Below are 19356 nucleotides of genomic sequence, written 5' to 3' on the forward strand. Positions count from 1 at the left end.
TTGGCATAGGGTTTGAGTCATTAGAAAGAGTTGAATAGTTTATGTCAATTGTTGATTTGGAATTAGAAATTGCTAATTGACTTGGAGTGCACTAAAGCTAGATTTTCCTAAGGTAAAAACTAGGATTTGTGACTCAAGTTAGTTACTCTCATTTGACTTTCCTCTATACCTAGGGGTTAACTAAATGAAGCAAGGCCTAATTGTTGTCATCATTGACGGGACTATAAGGATAGAATTTCTAATGCCAACCCTAGGCCAAGTCTTTTATAAATTGATTGCTTGTTTGCCATTTATTTTGCTAAACCTTCAAAAGAACCACAACAAGGCTTCCTAATCGATAAGATGCATGCTCTAGCAATTCAAGGGAGGACGACTCGGGGGACTAGTACTCTCGGTTATAGATTGTAGGATTGTTTGATGCGAAGTTTGAATGTCGATTAGACTATACTCACGATTATATCCATTATTGAATTCTATATCGGCATGATAAATTTTGTTTATCATCGATCACCCTAAATCTTAAATCCTAAATCTTATATTTTAAATCTTAAATTCTAAATTATAAACTTTAAATTATAAATTAGAGTAAACCATCATTTTTACCTATGAAAGTTTTGAACGTTGACAAATCTATCCACAAAAAAACGAATTGAAGTTATACCCATGAAGATAAGCTCCGTATGAGAAAACTATTTAAACACTAAAAGCTACTTAAAATGCCAAAATACTCTTTTTCGAGCCCTAATTACCCTCACCTGTTATCTCCTTCTTTGTCCTCACTGCAAATACTATAAGCAGCACAATTAATTCCATAAAACTATCAAAGACTAATTTAATCAAAGACCTCAATGTTAAAAAATTTATTTTGATTTGATAATTTTTATCATCGAGCATGTAAAGAGTATGACAACCTTCTAATATTGATTGAGAGGATCAAAAGAGACAATAATATTGGCAGTAAAGAGAGATGGTAGTGACAGGGTTGCAGAGACTGATATAGCGGCAAAGAGAATGGTTATAGTTGACGAGGGAGTGACAATAGTGGCTGAGGGTGATGCAAACAAGGCTATGACTAACTCCAACGACAAAGAATTTGTAGTAGCGGACAATAGGAGGGAGGAGGTGGATAGAGTCAGAGTTGGAGAGGAAGGAATTATAATGGCGGAGGAATAGCCAATGACAATGAAAGAGGGGTTAGGGTAGGAGCCTTCATCAATGCCAGCTCCTCCTTATCCACCTCTCATCCCACGATGGCCCCACCCAATGCATCTCAATAGGCTCTGAAATCTCCCTTTTAATCTCAAACTACTACTGCATCTCAATAGGCTCTGAAATCTCCCTTTTAATCTCAAACTACTACTTCTTCTTGTAATTAGGACTTAAGTATCTTAAACACTTCAAAGCTTTTAGGAGTTTTTAAAGGCACCTCTTCTCCTTCGTTGAGGCTATTTCGAACAAAATCAGTTTCAAGAGTGAGAATTTTTTACAATGGCATCCAACCACAGTTGATTCAGTTTTGTCAACGAGCATTGTCTTCAGTTTTTTTGTCCTTGAGGATGATTTTTTCTGAGAACTTTAAGGATGCATTTGATTTGCATTTTCATTTTCTATTTTCAGTTTTAGTATTTTCTGTTTTCTGAATTTTGTGAAAAAAGTAAAAATATGAGGTAAAAACAGAAAATAGGATTTTATTATTTTTACTATTTTTACTTTTTCCTTTACAAAATCTAGAAAACAGAAAGTACTGAAAATGAAAAAAGAAAATGAAAATGCAAACCAAATGCAACCTAAGGTTTCATCGACGAAAAAAAGGGGATGATGGTGGTAGTGGTAAAGAGAAGGAGGCGATGGTGGTGGTGGTTGTGGTGATGGTGGCACTGATGGTTGTGCTAGATGTGGATGAGAGTTGGAAATAAAAAATTTTAGTGGTGGTAAAAGGTTAGGAATTAGGGTGGGTTAGATTATTATATTAAGAAAGATAATTTGAAATTTTTGGGTAGTTATTTAGAATTTTAGATAGTTTTGTTGTATGAAATTTATTTTTCATGTGTACAATTTTAATTTTATTATTTCATAAGTAGATTTATTAAGATTTAGAGTTTTCGTGGTAGAAATAATAGTTTACTCTATAAATTAATTAAAATTAATTTTATTTTATTTCTTTTCAGATTTTCTTTTACTTAAATTTTAGATATTTTTAGTTTCAAATATTTCTTACTAACTAGTATTCTTTTATTTCTAGTTGTTGGCTAATTTTAAAATTAATAAGCAAAAATCAGGTTTACATCCTAAACTTTTTCATTCTCAAAATATTCTTTTAAAACATATTTTAGCTAAATTTTTATTTTAATTAAAACATAAGTCATAAGTCATGAGTGGCCAAAAGACTAACCGATAAAATGAGAATTTTTTATTTTAATAAATAAAATAAAAGTAATATTTACTAAAATAAATAATTTTATGAGTATTTATCGATTTAAATTCTTTTGCTATATCTCATTTATAATGTAAACGAGATATGGCCTGTCCGTGCCTATATATAGAAGTTGTTTACAGCTTAATTCCGGATCTCAGATTAATTTTGTCAACCTCTTTCTCTCTTCTTTTAATCCTTTCGTGTATGGAACCACCACTACCACTGTGATCCACCTCGGCGGACAACTCCATTACCTGTTCTACTATCATCCTCCCATGAATGTCGAACATTAGTCGCACATGCTCATCCTCTTGAAGTTGAAATAGTCGAAACCGGAAGACTCCATTTCCCATGGGTGCTAGCAACCTATACCCCACCCTACCTATCTCCCTCGCTTGTGTACCACCAAACTTGCTCAATATGAAACTCTTCAAATCCGACAACGTCTCCACACGCTGAGTGCGAAACAATATCGGATCTTGATACTCAAATGTCACCTCGTTGTCGCCATTGCTCATTCGACAATTGGGATAAACAATCACAACTATGAATGGATTGTAATTGGCCATTCAACTTTATTTTTGTGAGAAAAACGAGACAGAAAAAGAATATAAAATGTGTGTAAAAAATACCAAGAATTACACATCCTTTTATAGATGTTGAATATTTGTCTTTTATTATCTCGTTTACAATGATGTGTATATCTTATTTACATTGTAAACAAGATATACACGTATCACGCTAACGTACCATATCTAGCAAGAGAATTTAAATAAGTAAATACTCATAAAATTATTTATTTTGATAAATATTATATTGATGAATATTATATTTATTTTATTTATTAAAATAAAAAATCCGATAAAACGACACGGCACGCTGTTTCTTTCATTGATCGCATTCTTCTTGTTTGTTTTCTTACTTTCCTTTGGTTTTACAATTACTTTACTTTACTTTTTAGATTTTTCTTTTCCTTTTAATAATAAAAATAAAAATTTCCCCGTTCGGTGGCTGCGGCTTTTCCTGTGTTGCTCGCTCGCTCGCTCTCTCTCTCTCTCTCTCTCTCTCAACCCATCTTACTTTGTTCTTCCTTTCTCGTTCTTGACTGCGCAACCATGGCTTTCAGGATGGGAGGGGTAAGCTTCCTCCTTCATGCGTCTCTTATTTTTTCTTTATTTCTATTTACCCTTTTATGTATTTATTTATTTATTTTTCACTTCGTTTGACTGTGCTGCTATCAGCTCGATTTCATCCAATGTTGTCCCGTTTCCTTCTTTAAAAATAAAAAAAAAAAAGAAAAAGAAAAAAAAATTAACCTATAGATTATCTATGTCAGATGTTGGTTGTTTCATGGCTAATTGAGAATTTTGAGATTCTTGCTACTTCAATTTTTTTGGCTACTCTTTCTGCTTTAGTGATTGTTCCTAATTTTCTGTGGTGACGGTTTTTTTCTTGTTTAACAATGTGTTTTTACTTTGTCACTCTCACTGACATAGAATCTAATTCAATCGATTTTGATCTGAGCATAAACTCATTAAGATTTTACAGATGATGGTTCTCATCTATATATATATTTTTTTAATTTTTTTAATAATGTAAGTAGTTTGTGTTTTGCATTGGACCTGGAATATGAAAAGAATTTTACTTGTATTTTGGTTATAAAAATAACAGACGCTGCCCCTTTTATCAAGCTGCGTAGAGTCTTAAAGATCACTTTAGGAATGTCTTTCTTCCTGCTAAGTCCGTTGTATGGGATGTTTATCTGAATCAGTTAATCAATGGCACATGATTGCCATTTCTTATATGATGTTTTTCAAATGTAGTGCGTGTGCATCTTGTGCTTGTGCTATCTTACTAAGAAAAATGTTTTATATATTGATAAGAAAAAGGGCATTTAGGAAGTTTTTGTATCTTGTTTGGATAAACTTCTGCAGATTGAAAAATCAGATAATAATCAGTTTTCTCTCTTTCCAAGTAGCATTTTATCTAAGAGCATCTTTTGTACATTAGTTTGTAAGAATATACAGCCTTTATTCTATTAGGTAAAGCAGTAAGTTCTATAGGTGAAGTCTAATTGTGAGGGCTCATTTTGATGAATGAAATTTCTTTTTTACTATCTTTTATTTTGTGATTTTATATACTTTTAAATTTAAAATGGATTAGAAGTAACTGTAATGTGGCTTCAACGTAGGGGAATGCCTCATCTGGCATGGGCGTTGCTGAACATAGTGTAAGCACATTTCTGGAACTGCAGAGGAAGAAAGTGCACCGTTATGTGATTTTTAAAATTGACGAGAATAAGAAAGAGGTTGTGGTTGAAAAGACTGGAGGCCCTGCTGAGAGCTATGACGATTTCACCGCATCCTTGCCTGAGAACGATTGTCGATATGCTGTATACGACTTCGATTTTGTGACAGCTGAGAACTGTCAAAAGAGCAAAATCTTTTTCATTGCATGGTTAGTTACTTATCTCATGGCATAATTGCAGAAGCTGCATATTAGTTCTATAGATGTAGCTGCACTCATGTCTAAAAATTATGGAAGTCTCCTTATAAAGTTTGAAACAACTCAGAGAGGACATCATAGTCACTTTGATAACATGGACATGTCTCAAACTCTCAATGGGTAAAGTGGAAAACAAATGGTAAAATGTGCATTGAAGCATTGGTTAGAGGAATTTGTTGGTTTATCTTTTAATGTTGGAGGACTTTGTATTCTGGTATGGGATGTGAGCTGTATTTGGTAGATGATATTTTTTTTTTTTTGTTTAAATGTAGCCGACTCCACCTAGTGGGACAAGGCTTTGTTGTTGTTGTTGTTGTAAATGTGCAAGTTTTATTTTATTTTATAGGATAGAAGAATAATTTTGCCAGGGTCTATATCAAGGTATGTTTTTAGAGGTCTATATTTTATTTTATTGAACGGCAATGACTACACCTTATTGAACTGGGACGCAATATTAATGATAGAAGTATTTTCCGAAAAATCACTTTATAGTATGGATATAATTAGCAAGAGTTAGGTTTCTGTCTAGATTTATTTGCAAGTGCTAGAACTATCCATGCACATTCTGGCCTTCAACATATGTATCCTTGCAATAAAGTTGACTTAATATTCACTTATTGGCCACCTTGCTCTGATTGGCATGTCAGTCTTGAATATGCACATGTTAAAAAAATTGAAGAGTAGGTTTAGTCACCGATTTGTTCCTGTCAGCCATGAGACCCTTATTCTGACTAGTAGGTTGTTTATTCTATATTTAGTTATTTACTCTTCTCAAGATGTCTGAACTCTGGTCTCTGATGAAAATCATGTGTGATAGTTTTCTTTTATCTTTCGCAGTTTCGCTTCACGTTGAGTATTGTGTAGGCTGTTTACATGTCAACTATTTAAACCATCATCTCAACAATTTTGTCAATTTTCTTGTGACATTTTATTGGGTATTTTTTTCATTATTTTGTAAATTGGCTGTGTTCGCAAGATTCCCAGTATTAAAGAAACACCAGTTCAATGTTGAAATCCGGTTCTCTCCCATTTTGTACTTGCTTATCATTGTTATTGCTACAAAATATTTGCCTTCTATTTACTGCACTTGCATTAAAGTGGAAGAAGTGTGACTGTTGTATAATTTGGCACAATTGTTTGGCCTTTGCTTTGCTTTTGAGTTTTGTCGGCTGTTTATTTTACAGGTCCCCTTCGGTAGCTCGTATTCGCCCTAAAATGCTTTATGCAACATCGAAGGACAGGTTCAGGAGGGAGCTGAAGGGCGTCCATTACGAGATACAAGCAACGGACCCAACAGAGATGGATCTTGAAATCCTTAGAGAGCGCGCGAACTGAGCATCTACCCAAGCCTAGAGCTTGTCTTGTGTCTAGGTGATGTAGTTTAGGGTGTCTGAAGGGAATGATATTGACTAATTCCCTCAAGTCACTTTGGTCTCTGTTTGTTTTGACACAATTACTTATCAAGTAAATAATAACCTACACCTGTGAAGGCTGATTAGGGTTTCCTTTCTTAGAAACCCCCATTGCAGGGGGGAACTAGAGCTCTTCCTTTCTACTTCCATGATGCTTCTCAGGTGCAGAGTTATACATACCATTATGGATATTGAAAATTTGACTTGTACTCTATCAAAGACTTGTACTCTATTCATCATGATGGTTTTGCTTTGCTTTTAGTTCCATCCTGGAACATTTCATCTTTTTGTAAAGAGTAAATGTCTGTTTTGGTCCTTCACTATTTTTCCGAATGACAAAGTGGCCCTTCCAATTTGAAAATCCCTAACCGGTTTTTAGCTATTCAAGTAACTCATCTAAGCAATTTCTGTTATTGGTCTAAGCAGTTCTAGACACATCAGCAGGTCACCGTTTACAAGGGTTGCTTAGATCAATTACTTAAATGGTGTGGGACTGATTAGAGATTTTTGAATTGTAGAGTGCCGCTTTATCTTTTGGACAAATGGCCTGGGACTAGAAATTGTATTTATTTATATTTTAAACTATGAAGGATAAAATTATCATTTTCGAATCCTAAATATGATATTCTTTGAGCTGTATTTTATTTCAAGTCCCCTTATCTTCCAGATCAAATACGTCATGGTTTTAAATATGGATGCATGGTCAACTATTATTATTTTCCAATTGCCTATGGCTCCACCAGCATCCATTATTGCACCTTGAACCCATATGAACCTTAAATTTATTTGTCTCTTCCTCTCTGAAGTTTCATGGCATGCATCACTGAGATAATATTATCAATTTATCATCCATTGGAAGCATCGGTCCAAGGTAGTAATAACTAAAGTCATTGTTCTATGATGTGAGTAAAGAAGAATTTAATATTTGATGTACTGATAGTGTAAAATATTTTATAAAGTTAGTTAACTATATTTGTTTTTTTAGATGATTATTTATGCAATTAATGTAAAAGATTATTATTTTTGTTGACGTGATAATACGTAATTAAATGTAAGTATTTATCTTTTGAGTAAAGTATCGTTTTTGTCTCCAACGTTTGGGGTAAATCTTAAAGTTGTCCCTAACTTTCAAAATTGACTCAATGCTATCTTGTTGTTAAGGATCTGTTAATGGAATTGACGGTGGGATAAAATTGAGACGATTTTGAAACGTTAGCGACTTAAATAGGACAAAAAAATATTGGAGACAAAAACGATACATAGAAATAAATTTTGATTTTTATCCTTCAATAATATCAACTTTTTTACCGTACATAGTTATTCAATTATTTTTTTAATTACATATAAGTAAATTATACTTAATCACATTATTTTTATTCTAAATAAATTTATTTTTTCATAATTTTAGTCTTAAAAATTTTTACTCATCATACAATGTTTGTAGAATGATTAATACATAAATTTGTGGAGAAAAAAATGATACATATACAATAAAATAATGTGATTCTAGTCATTTTACAAATATTTCATGATGAGTAAAAATCTTTAAGAGTAAAATTATAAAAAAAATAAATTTATTTAGAATCAAAGTAATGTGATTAAGTGTAATTTACTTAGATGTGATTAAAAAATAATTGAATAACTATGTATCTTAAAAGATTGATATTAATGAAGGATAAAATTAAAATTTATTTCTTTGTATCGTTTTTGTTCTCAACGTTTTCGTCCTATTTAAGTCCCTAACGTTTCAAAATCATCTCAATTTTGTCCTGCCGTCAATTTCGTTAATAGATCCCTAACGCCAGGACAAAATTGTGTTAATTTAAAAAAGATTTTTTAATAGACAAAAGCTATTTCACATTTGAAAAGAATTTTAAAATATTAAAAATGTCTTTTATTTTTTTTAAAAAAATTAAGGTATTGTTAATTTTTAGAAAAAATAATTTATTTTTTTAACAAAAGTTTTTTCTTAAAAGATGTATCTAAATATATTTAAAATTTAATAAAAATATTTTATTTTTTTATCAAAAATACTTTTCTCGTTTAAAATAAGCCAATTCAAGCAAACACTTAAATTCACGAAGAAAATAGTTTTCATTTGAAATTGATCATTTCAGTTTTGTCCTGGCATTGCCTGCCCCATCTATTTTTTAGTTGATTTGTGTCGGCATTATTTTGTTGTAGCTTTGTTTCTCTTAGGGCTCGATTACCTTGTGTGTATTTAGTGTCTAGTGATAATTCCTAGCTCTCATTTTCTTGTCTGCATGACAAACTTGTTAAAGAAAAGACCACCAACCGACAAAATTGTTTTCCAGAAACTACTAGTCAGATTTTTTTTAATGCAAATTTTATTAGTACTATTTTCTTACAAAGTGAATTCACGTTGGGAAGACTTTTAAGTTGACGTTCAAAGAGAACTTTCAAAAGAAAAAGTTGTGTATCTAACTTAGAAAAATTAGAAAATGCAAAGTTTTTAATGCCTAAAATAAATAAATAAAATTAAGTTTTCCTTCTAGTATTTTTAACACTGCCTTTTGCAGAATCCCCACCTCCCCCAAGAATATTGAAAGTTTAACCACATATTCAAATAAAAATCTCTTTTATTTATTTTTTTGGCATGTTTTTCCATATCAAAACTTTAGGGGAACTCCCACACAGACTATCGTTGGCTCTTGGTCGACGGACGAGAGTTTACGTCTAGTGAATTAAAAATTTAGGGGCAGAACATGGCTTGTAAATTAAATTTTGTTTGGCTTCTATAGTAATCATTTCAACAATCATATTAAAGATTATATATTTGATTATTGATCTGTCGCTTATAACTCGGTAAATTGTAATGTTATAATTCGGTTACGAATATAATGTTTATCTTTGTTATCATAATTAATTGTTCACTAGTAACTGATCATAGATAGAATTTCATTTATAAAGAGAACTGCATAGACAAGAGGAGGCAAATTTTAAGATTTGAAAAGAGTAATGAGAAAATTTACTTGTATTGATTTGAACGTTTGAAAATGTTTTACAGATATCTATATTCTGTATTTTTAGTATTTCGAAGTATACTTCATCTCACAAAAAAAAAAAAAAAATCAAGTTCAATACGGTCTAAGACGAACTAACTATACTTTTGAGTGTTTTATGAACACAGGAACAGCTACTTCAAGCAATCATTTCAACCCCAAAAAGGAAAACTCTCCTCATTTCATGCTTACCAATTACCACTAAGCTATCACTTAAAGCAGTTGAATCACATCATCTATTTCTTGATATATAAAAGTTTTCCTTAAAAACAAGAGTTCCATTTGTATAACATAAAGAAAGATGTATAAAAAGATAAAGCGAAGGCCAACGAGCTATAACTCAAACGGCATAGTCTCTCTATACTCATCTAGACGTTGCCGATAGATTCGAGTCTCCCTATCTTTCATTAAAAAAAAAGAAAGAAAAGAAAAAGCAAAGAAGTAACAATCTTTGTAGAAACCAAGTAAAATTTATTCCCAATAAACATCATCAATTTATGCAAGTTACTATACATGTCCCCCACAAGTAAGGAATCCGAACTGAAATAATTTTATTTCATTCCACCAAACACAGTCTACAGTACTAAACAATGTAGTTCTCAAAGTAAACAGTACCAATGCATTATTGACACACGAATCCACAACTTACTGTTGTTAATTTTATCATGTTGCAAGATATTTTGCTAATTTAATTGACTTAGTGGGGTAAAAATTCGTCCATATTCACACAAATTGTGGAAGTTGCTAGTGACATGTTCCTTCCAATATTGTTCTTATCCTTTTGTCTTTGTTCAAGAAAAGATACACCAATTTGTGATGTGTTTGTCTCCCACTATTATCAGTGCACGTCTCTTACCCTCTTTGTTTCTCTACCTTCACATGTGATCTTGCCCCACGTGATCATATGCACCAATTATATCCTCACACATCTCACTCTTTCTCTCTCTCAACACTTTGATGATTCATTAACTTTTGCCTGTGTACACTGCATATGCTAGATTTGATTCGATCCTTGCTGCTTCTACGTCTTATCTCTTATTGGGCTATTGTGAATATCTTAATATCTGCCTAAAGGGTATGTGAAATTGTCAATTTTGATATCTTTCTTATTGTGCAGCTCAAGTGTTTGAAGATTGTTCTGTGTGGCTGATGGTGTTGAAGAACTTTCCAGTTAGTTATTTACCTCTCTGGTCTTCAAGGAATTTGTTTGTTTGGTTGTGTAATCTGACAAATTCCAGGTCAAGTTGATTGTGGATAATGTTCTTTATTGTTATTTATGCTCTTCCAACCTTTATTACTCTTTAGTCAATTGGAGATTTCCCCCAATTTTTTATATTAAAATTTGGGGAGTCTTCCTTTAAATTGGGGCTAGTGAGTGAGAGAGACATGTGGGGAAGGCGTTTCTGAGTTGGATTTGGTTGGATACCCTCCAGAAAGTAAAGTGGCATGCAAGTTGTTCACACATCTTGAGTAGCATACACCATGTTAGGTTGATTTTGAGGCTCTTAGTGTTATCTTTTACTTCTGAAAGAAATCTCAGATCCAATCCAACCTTTGTTGCCAATATCAGGGGTTATCATCAATCTTCTTCCTTCAGATACTTTCTGTTTTTGGTGGGGGATCTTGAACAGGAAAATAGTCAACTTTATGAGGTAGATTATTGTGCTTGCTCATGGGAATTAAGAGCTAGTATTATATGAGGAGAAGTAAAGCTTAAAGCTTCCGCTTGTGCTATGAAAAATTTGAAGCCTAACACAACATGGGTAGCAACAACAAAACCATTGTTTGGTTTAGAAGGGACCTTAGAATAGAGGACAACCCTGCATTAGCTGCTGCTGCAAGGGATGGTTCTGTACTTCCTGTATACATATGGTGTCCTAAAGAGGAAGGGCAATTCTATCCAGGCCGAGTTTCGAGGTGGTGGTTGAAGCAGTCACTCGCTCACTTGTATCAGTCACTGAAATCTCTTGGAGCTGAACTTGTGCTGATCAAGACTCATAGTACTCTTGATGCACTTTTGGAGTGTGTGAATGCTGTCCAAGCAACAAAAGTAGTGTTTAACCATTTGTATGGTAAGTAATTGCAGCACATAAGGTAGCTTAATATAGAAGTAGCCTCATACTTTATAAAAGTATAAGCTAATTTTTAGTTGTTGTGTACTGTTTCGTGTATGATGTTTTGGATCTTAGAAAATTAAAGAAGCTATAAAGTATTTTTTTAATTTAAGAAAATTAGAGACATTGAGGATAGAGATTAATTGGAACGGTCCTTGATTGACAGAGTGGTATTAATCAAATTTAGTCTGGATCCCACATGATTCTTGATTCTTGAGGGACATTCAGTAATGTGGAAAACCTTGCCTTATAAATGTATGTAGTTAATTTTTGTTGACAGGGAGATTGCAGAGCAGCAATAAAGTTTAAGCAAGTAAAATAATGTTTGTCTTCAAATAGTTAATTGTCAAAATCAATTTACAGGTCTTTGCATTAAGTGGAGAATTATCTTACTACACCATAAGGCAAGCATGATTTGACAATCACATCAATAGAAGCATGGTGCATATCAGAATATGCTGTAGAGCTCAAGGCATTAACTTAAGGACAATAAGAAGCATTGCTTAATGCTTTCTGAATCTATAGATAGAGGAAATTCATTTTGTTTGCTGCCAGAATTTTTTCTCACAACAGATCAAGTAACATGTAATATTATTGTTTGTCCCAACAATCATCAACTAGTTAACCAAAGAACATAGAATTTTTGTGTGAAGCTCTAATGTTGTTTCCTGAAATGAACATGCTTTGTACTGCCTTTTGGTACTTGTGATTCAAATATGAAGCTGTTTCTATCTCTGATGTGTTAAATGGAGCAGAATTTGATCCCTGCCCAAAATAGCTTTTAGAGAACACGTTTATTTAGTTGAGACTTGAAACGTTGTTGTTATTAAAAGGAGTGGCTGATAATGAACTATAAAATATCCGTATATGAGTATCTGACCTCTTTATTTTCCCAATTCTCTTCTCAGATCCAGTTTCACTTGTTCGCGATCACAACATCAAAGAAAAACTAGTGGAGTCTGGCATATCGGTGCAAAGCTACAATGGGGATCTGTTGTACGAACCATGGGAAGTATATGATGATCGTGGACATGCTTTTACAACCTTTGATCCTTTTTGGAAGAAATGCTTGCACATGCAAATGAAATCTGTTTCCCTTATTTCTCCTTGGCAATTAACTCCTGCTGAAGGTATGACTTTGTGTGCACAATACTTGTGTTTGATTGTTTCTTGATAATATGAGTATCAATATCAGCTTTGAGTTAAAGATAGATTTTAAGTTTATGACCCATGGGGACTAAGTGAGAAGCTAAGAATATTAATATTAGGTTGCACCCCACTCTTAGAGATAGGAAGAGATCTATAGCTTTTTTGTAGTGCCACTATGGAAATGGACAGAAAATTGATCATGTGCTGTCCGGAAATTTTCTTTCCGTATTGCGCCGTTTGATCCATGTAGCCGACTCCAGCTAGTGTGAGACTTTGTTGTTGTTGTTGTTGTTGTTGTTGTTGTATGTTCCTTTGGTTGTTTGATTGTTATTTTTGTTGAGGGAGTGTGAGAAAGATAAGTTATAATTTCTTGTTGCTTTTTGAATAACAGGAAAGCTTGGGAAATGTTCAATTGAAGAACTAGGTCTTGAAGATGAATTAGAAAAGCCTAGCAATGCACTACTCGGTCGAGCATGGTCTCCGGGTTGGTGCAATGCCGACAAGGCCTTGACAGAGTTTGTGGAGCAGCACCTAATTCACTATTCCGAGAGTAGGCTGAAGCTTGGTGGAGACTCCACCTCGCTCTTGTCCCCATATCTCCACTTTGGAGAATTGAGTGTAAGAAAAGTATTTCAGTTAGCACGCAGGAAACAGATATTATGGTCCAATGAAGGAAACATCGCCGGCGAAGAGAGTGTAACTCTTTTCCTCAGGGCAATTGGACTTAGAGAATACTCACGCTATCTTTGTTTCAATTTCCCATTCACCCATGAGAGAGCACTTCTAGGACACTTGAAGTTTTTCCCTTGGAATGCTGATCCGGCTAACTTCAAGACTTGGAGACAAGGGAGGACTGGATTTCCATTAGTTGATGCCGGAATGAGGGAACTCTGGGCGACAGGATGGATACACAATAGAATAAGAGTAATAGTTTCTAGTTTTGCTGTGAAAATGTTGCTTCTACCGTGGAAATGGGGAATGAAATACTTCTGGGACACACTTCTGGATGCGGACCTTGAATGTGATATCTTGGGCTGGCAGTATATATCAGGAAGCTTACCGGATGGTCACGAGCTTGAGCGGTTGGATGATCCTGAGGTTTGTCATGTTTTCCTTTACCGACAGGTTTTAATTGTTTGCAAATTTGCTTATTGTCTATCACATGTGATCAGACTCAATTTTAAGGTTAGATAATCAGCATGATATATATACATTCTATTTTATGTTTAATTTGCTATGCTAGTGTAAAAGGTTTTCATATTGACATCAAATTTGGCACTACCACATGCAAAAATGGTTTATTTTGGGGTAGTTAATGTGGAAATTAATCACTTTTGTCTACGTGGTAACACATGATTGGATGGCAGTGTAAATCTCTAGACTCATTTTTAGACATAGATAATCAACATGATATATATATAACATTCAATTTTGTGTTAATTTGCACTGTTAGTGTAAAAAGCTTTTATATTGACATCCAATTTGGCACAACCACATGCAGAAGTGGTTTCTTTTGAGGTAGTTAGTGTGGAATTTAATCGTTGTCTACATGGTAACACATGATTGGATGTCAGTGTAAATTTCTTTTACACTGTCCATCAAAATTAATCTCTTCAATTTTACTCTGGCAAAATTTCTTGTTTTCCTACTGTCTTAATGTTCCATTTTTTGAGATTCAATTAACTTTGCATAAATGTGAAGAAATTGAGTCTGTGTGCCAAAGCATAAACTTTGTAAATATAAATAACCACTCTGCCACCAGAAAGAAACAGAGATCACTATTGTGTTCTCTTCAACCCCTCAATGTACATCTTGTTTCCATCTAAGTATATAGTTTGAAGTTCTAATTCACTGAGCAGTCCTACCCTACCCGGAGCTATAGTACTTGTAAACACTGTTGCTAACTTGCTATAATGCATATTTGAATCCTTATATAGAAATTTAGTTTATATTTGAATCCCCATCCAGATAAATTACATGATCAAGTAAATTATACTCATTAGTAGAAAAATCCAAACACATAACAGTAAGCACTTAAGTTTTTTCTGATCTGATCTAACTTTGTTACAGATTCAAGGGGCTAAATTTGATCCGGAAGGTGAATATGTACGGCAATGGCTACCAGAGTTGGCAAGAATGCCAGCTGAGTGGATCCATCACCCTTGGGATGCGCCACTAACTGTGCTTAGAGCATCGGGAGTTGAACTGGGTCAGAACTATCCGAAGCCAATAATTGATGTAGATTTGGCCAGAGAAAAACTCACTGAAGCGATATTCAAGATGTGGGAAGCTGAGGCATCCGCAAAATCCGTTGGCTCGGAAGCAAGGAATGAAGTTGTTGTTGATAACTCGAGCAATGTCAAAAATTTGGACATTCCAAAAGTTGTCTTGAAGGGTAAGAGTCCATGTGCCACGGTTTCAGCTAATGATCAGATGGTTCCGGCATTTCAGGATCCCAAGATCGAACCACCTGGTGGGAAAAGACCAAAGTACATGGAGGAGGCAAGACAGAATGAAGATCATTCACAAAACCATAACAAAGAGACTGGGGTGTCGGGCGTTGACCAAGAGATGTGCTCAACAGCTGAATCCTCATGCAAGAAGCAGTGTACAAGCAGCACGTATTCGTTTTCCGTTCCACAACAGTGTTCTTCATCTTCTAACTTAAAGTGGCCATGGCAAGATCAGATTGACATGGATCAGAGTTCAAGCAAAGATGGTGAGTATACTGATATTTCCAAGGATGAAAGGAAATGAAAGCACATATCTAAAGAAATTATCTTTATATTATTGGGAATATATTATAAAAAATGGACCAGCAACAAATTGGTCAAGTAGTAGAAAACTTGTTTCTTCATAGTGGTCTCCAGTTTGAACCTTGGGATGACCAAAAAAAAAGGACCACACGTTGGGAGAGTCAACAACAATACTAGTCATCCTGATGTAATTATCAGGTTAGAATGCATACATTATACCCCTTGGGTGCAGCTCTTTTCTGGACCCTGCATTAACACGGGATACTTGTGCACCGGGCTCCCATTTTTAATGTTGATGCAACCTTTGGAACTTTGCAGATTCATAGTGCATTCTAAGTCTCAAACACATTGGAAGGAGTTCAGATTCTCTTCATTGGAAAAAAACAGTTGATTCCAATAGTTATATTAGCATTTTTTTGTTTGGCTGGATTTTATGTGCTTCTAACAATTAAGAATTAACCAATAAGAATTGCTATGCAGGAGCTGTGTGAGGTTAATGCTTGTTCTTATATAAGTCCAGTGGCAGATGCATTACTTCCAAGACAAAAAATTACTCCTATTCTAAATATAACCGGTGCAGTTTACTAAGACTAAGCTCTACATGCATATGTTTTATGTGGCTATATTCTCAAGCAGTGGTGCAAAAAGGTTATGAAATCAAAGAGAAGAGCCACTTGTATTGAAATAGCCAACTTTTGTATATTAGTAATGTCGTAGTGATGGTGATGTCCATATACATACATATTCTGACAATCTTGTATACAAACCTAACAAACTTCAAATGTTCTATACATTACATTATTCTAGAATGGCCTGCTTAGAACTATCAACGCTATAATAAATTCTTGCCTTACTTTTTCGATGAATGATTTCTGATCTAGTGCTGAGGTACTAATAGTTTTCGTTGCCAAAAGGAAATTTTGGGATGCCAAAATGGTAGATCGTTTCACCGGTTTTTGATCGAATTCCACTAGTATTTAAGGAAGGACATGCTATTGATGGTATGCTAGGCCTCATTGTAGGGGAAGTTAGGTTGAACTTTATGTAAACAACTAATTTTGACCGTTATACACTGCAATTACAGAAAAACAAGAGGCGTATTTGTGTTTGTGAAATTTTTAGTTTTTAGTGTATTAGCCGATAATTGAGTAAATTAATTGTAGGATAATTTAGTGTAACTCTGAAGTTTAGTAAATTTTATTTCTTTAGCTGTGTTTATTTATGGGTAAGTTACATAAATCAAATTGGTTGAGTTTACGCAATTGCAACTTTTTGAAATGGGATTATATGTTTGTGTTTTTTTTTAATCTATGTAAATTGCGGTTTATAATTTGTATGTAATCTGCTACAGAATAACGTTAAAATTCGTGCCATGCAGAAAGTGTCGCAGTTTTTGAAGGAATTCCACAATGCATAAACCACTATAGGGTACAATTTATGAAGAAATAGTGGTACCCTTTAGAGGGTGTCACGGTTTACGTGTTGTATCGCTCTTTAATGGTCAATATATTGGCTTAGCATGATGGATCTTTAAAAAATTTTCGAATCCCAACATATATTTGTACACAGTTTTATACAAAATATTTTATAGCGATCCAATACATAACCATAGCACCGGATTAGGGCAGCATCTGTTTTTTCATAAACTACGATATAGTAGTTTATGCATTGTGAAATTTCTTCAAAAACCGCTATACTCTTTAGCGGTTTTTACATGGCACAAATTTTAACATAATCCACGGTACCCTATAGCGGATTACGTGCAAATTATAAACCGTTATATCCTGTAAGAGTTTACATAGATTAAAAAAAGTACAAACATATATCCTGTTTCAAAAAGTTGTAATTGCGTAAATTCAAAATCAATTTGATTTATTTATATAACTTACTCTTTAATTATCATACTAAATGATAAAAAGAATATGCTACGCTTTTAAAGTATGTCTTAAATATAAATGTGGATCACACATTTTAAACGTGTCCATTAAAACTCTATTGTCACGTGATACAAGAGTAAAGTAAAAAATATGTTAAATTACTTTATTAGTCGTCAACTTTAAATTTGTAATCACATCCTTACCGTTTTAAATTGTTTAATTTAACAGAATTCGCTGAGGAATATTCGCTAATAATGCGAGATGGATAAAAATATTATTTTAATGTTTACTGTTAAAAATAATTTAATTATAGATTTAAAACTTTATAAATTTAAAATTGATATAAACACCCCATTAAAAATTTTCAAAATATAAGAACCTAATTATAAATTTGAAAAAATTATAAAGATTAATAGAATAATTTAACTTATAAAATATGGCCAAAGATATGAACAAATATCACTGTCATAAAAGTTTGTGTTAGTTAGTGATTTTTTACCACACTTTTAATACATGACTAAAAAAGGGATGGCTATAGAATAAATTTTTTCTAGTAGTCTTTTGGAGATGTAACTAAAGGCTTCTTTTTTTTCTTTTTATATAATGGATTGCAAGTAATTGTACGGATAGATATCAGAAAGATTTGGCAAAAGACCTTAATGATAGAAACAATGATAATTATGTAGCCATGATGCTGAGGCAAATGTCAGTAGATAAAGAGGATAAAATTGAGGGGTCGCACTAATGTACAAATCAAAATTCATACAGATATACAGATTTTTTTTCACTTTGTTTCACATGTTGACATGTGTTGGTCCTATGTTGTAGTATGCAGCTGGCTCAGAGGAGGTGGCGGGAGCTCATGGGAGGTACGATGGAGCCGGCTTGGTGGGGTGAAGTTGAACGGGGTTCTGAACGTCCCACGTTTCGTTGGTTAGAGGCTCGCGACATGGACCTTGTTTGGGGAGGAAAAAAAAAGGATGGAACCTATCACTTGCGTCTTCGCTTCGATAGTGTCATAACATCGAACGAAATCTCTAGGTTCAGTGAGGAGGACCGTCGTCGCTGGTGTTATTCCTACCGCTCCTACCAGTGGCGCGCGAGATAAGCCCGTGGTCAAAGTCGTCTGAGGCGGTGAAGGTGCTGGCCCACTGCGCCAAGCCCCAGTTTCGTCGTGGTAGGTGTGGAGTGGGGGACCACCGATTCGTCATCGTGGTAGGTAAGGAGCTGCCTGGTCCCTTTCCTCATTCATCCTCCGTAGTTGTAATTTAATAATGGGCACTTGTATAGCATTATCTGGAATGTAAATGGTGTCTTTTTCTTTATTCTATGATTGTATATGTGTGAAAATATAGTGGATATAAGATTATTTATGATAAGTAATATGTTGATGTTGCGGTAATTAAATTTGGAATCGAATTGTAAGATTCAAAAAATATGTTTGAGGAGGCAAAGAAAAGAAGGAACAAGTACTGTAATTAGGAGAGGAACAAGTATAGAGAGTTAAGTTTGGTCTTCTGCATGATGATTCTTGGTTTTGAAAATGGTTATTATTATGGGAACTAACTAGATGGTAGGCAGGATAATGAAGCTTAGATTTTTTGTTTCATATAGGACATGCCATGTATGGGAATTACGATGAAGCTTGTATAGGAGGTATAGTAAGACGTTGAAATGTCAGTGATATTGTAATACATGTTATTGGTTAAAGTTTTTTAATTCCTGTGATTATTAGGTGGAGAGGGTGTTTCAACCTTTCGTGTATAGTTGTGCTGAGAACCCTTTTGTGCCTAAGATGGGGTTTAGCTTGTTAGTCTTTCTATGGAAGTTAGCTAAGAAAAGTTACAATTGTTGAGCTTTGGTTAGGGGGGTAACACCTTGTTGAACCTTGTTTTGCATTGAACGCAGAAATAGTTGAATTAAGTTTACTCAGTTAAGTAAGATAGTTGATGGTAGCTAATTTGTTGATGGTTTAGTTATGCCCATAATTTTTTGTTTGTTCTTGTGAATGTGTTGATAAATTCATCAGTTATTAATGTTGTACTTAATTGCGATGAGTTGCTGTTCATCAAAGCGAAATAGTGGTTGCTGAATTCTCTCTTAA

General features: G+C 33.9%; 2 protein-coding genes across 3 annotated transcripts; both read left to right on the forward strand.

Annotated features, from left to right (window-relative positions):
* Positions 1-3394: 3394 nt before the first annotated feature.
* Positions 3395-6572, forward strand: ADF6 (actin depolymerizing factor 6). The gene is made up of 3 exons (XM_016320482.3): positions 3395-3552; positions 4608-4873; positions 6106-6572. The coding sequence occupies exons 1-3, from the start codon at positions 3532-3534 to the stop codon at positions 6254-6256; spliced, it is 438 nt and encodes a 145-aa protein (XP_016175968.1). The 5' UTR covers positions 3395-3531; the 3' UTR covers positions 6257-6572.
* A 3440-nt stretch (positions 6573-10012) lies between these two features.
* CRY2 (cryptochrome 2) lies at positions 10013-16184 on the forward strand. Of its 2 annotated transcripts, XM_088500606.1 has the most exons (5): positions 10013-11428; positions 12379-12600; positions 13011-13717; positions 14690-15338; positions 15856-16184. In XM_088500606.1, the coding sequence occupies exons 1-5, from the start codon at positions 11116-11118 to the stop codon at positions 15864-15866; spliced, it is 1902 nt and encodes a 633-aa protein (XP_088356732.1). In that variant the 5' UTR covers positions 10013-11115; the 3' UTR covers positions 15867-16184. The 2 variants fall into 2 exon arrangements, with proteins under 2 accessions (XP_088356732.1, XP_088356731.1); XM_088500605.1 differs by having other exon boundaries at positions 10078-11428; positions 14690-15872.
* The last annotated feature ends 3172 nt before the right edge of the window (positions 16185-19356 follow it).

The sequence above is a fragment of the Arachis ipaensis genome, chromosome B9 (genome assembly GCF_059453495.1).
Source record: "Arachis ipaensis isolate K30076 ecotype BB chromosome B9, ASM5945349v1, whole genome shotgun sequence".
Taxonomy (NCBI): Eukaryota; Viridiplantae; Streptophyta; class Magnoliopsida; order Fabales; family Fabaceae; genus Arachis; species Arachis ipaensis.

What these genes read in the sequence shown, in the direction of transcription:
- CRY2 (XM_088500605.1), top strand. Translation starts at nt 11,116, where the DNA reads ATGGGTAGCAACAACAAAACCATTGTTTGGTTTAGAAGGGACCTTAGA. An exon ending in AGTGTTTAACCATTTGTATG is followed by an intron (nt 11,429 to 12,378) that starts GTAAGTAATTGC and finishes TTCTCTTCTCAG; the next exon opens with ATCCAGTTTCACTTGTTCGC. An exon ending in AGCGGTTGGATGATCCTGAG is followed by an intron (nt 13,718 to 14,689) that starts GTTTGTCATGTT and finishes ACTTTGTTACAG; the next exon opens with ATTCAAGGGGCTAAATTTGA.
- ADF6 (XM_016320482.3), top strand. Translation starts at nt 3,532, where the DNA reads ATGGCTTTCAGGATGGGAGGG. An exon ending in TGGCTTTCAGGATGGGAGGG is followed by an intron (nt 3,553 to 4,607) that starts GTAAGCTTCCTC and finishes GCTTCAACGTAG; the next exon opens with GGGAATGCCTCATCTGGCAT. An exon ending in AAAATCTTTTTCATTGCATG is followed by an intron (nt 4,874 to 6,105) that starts GTTAGTTACTTA and finishes TTTATTTTACAG; the next exon opens with GTCCCCTTCGGTAGCTCGTA.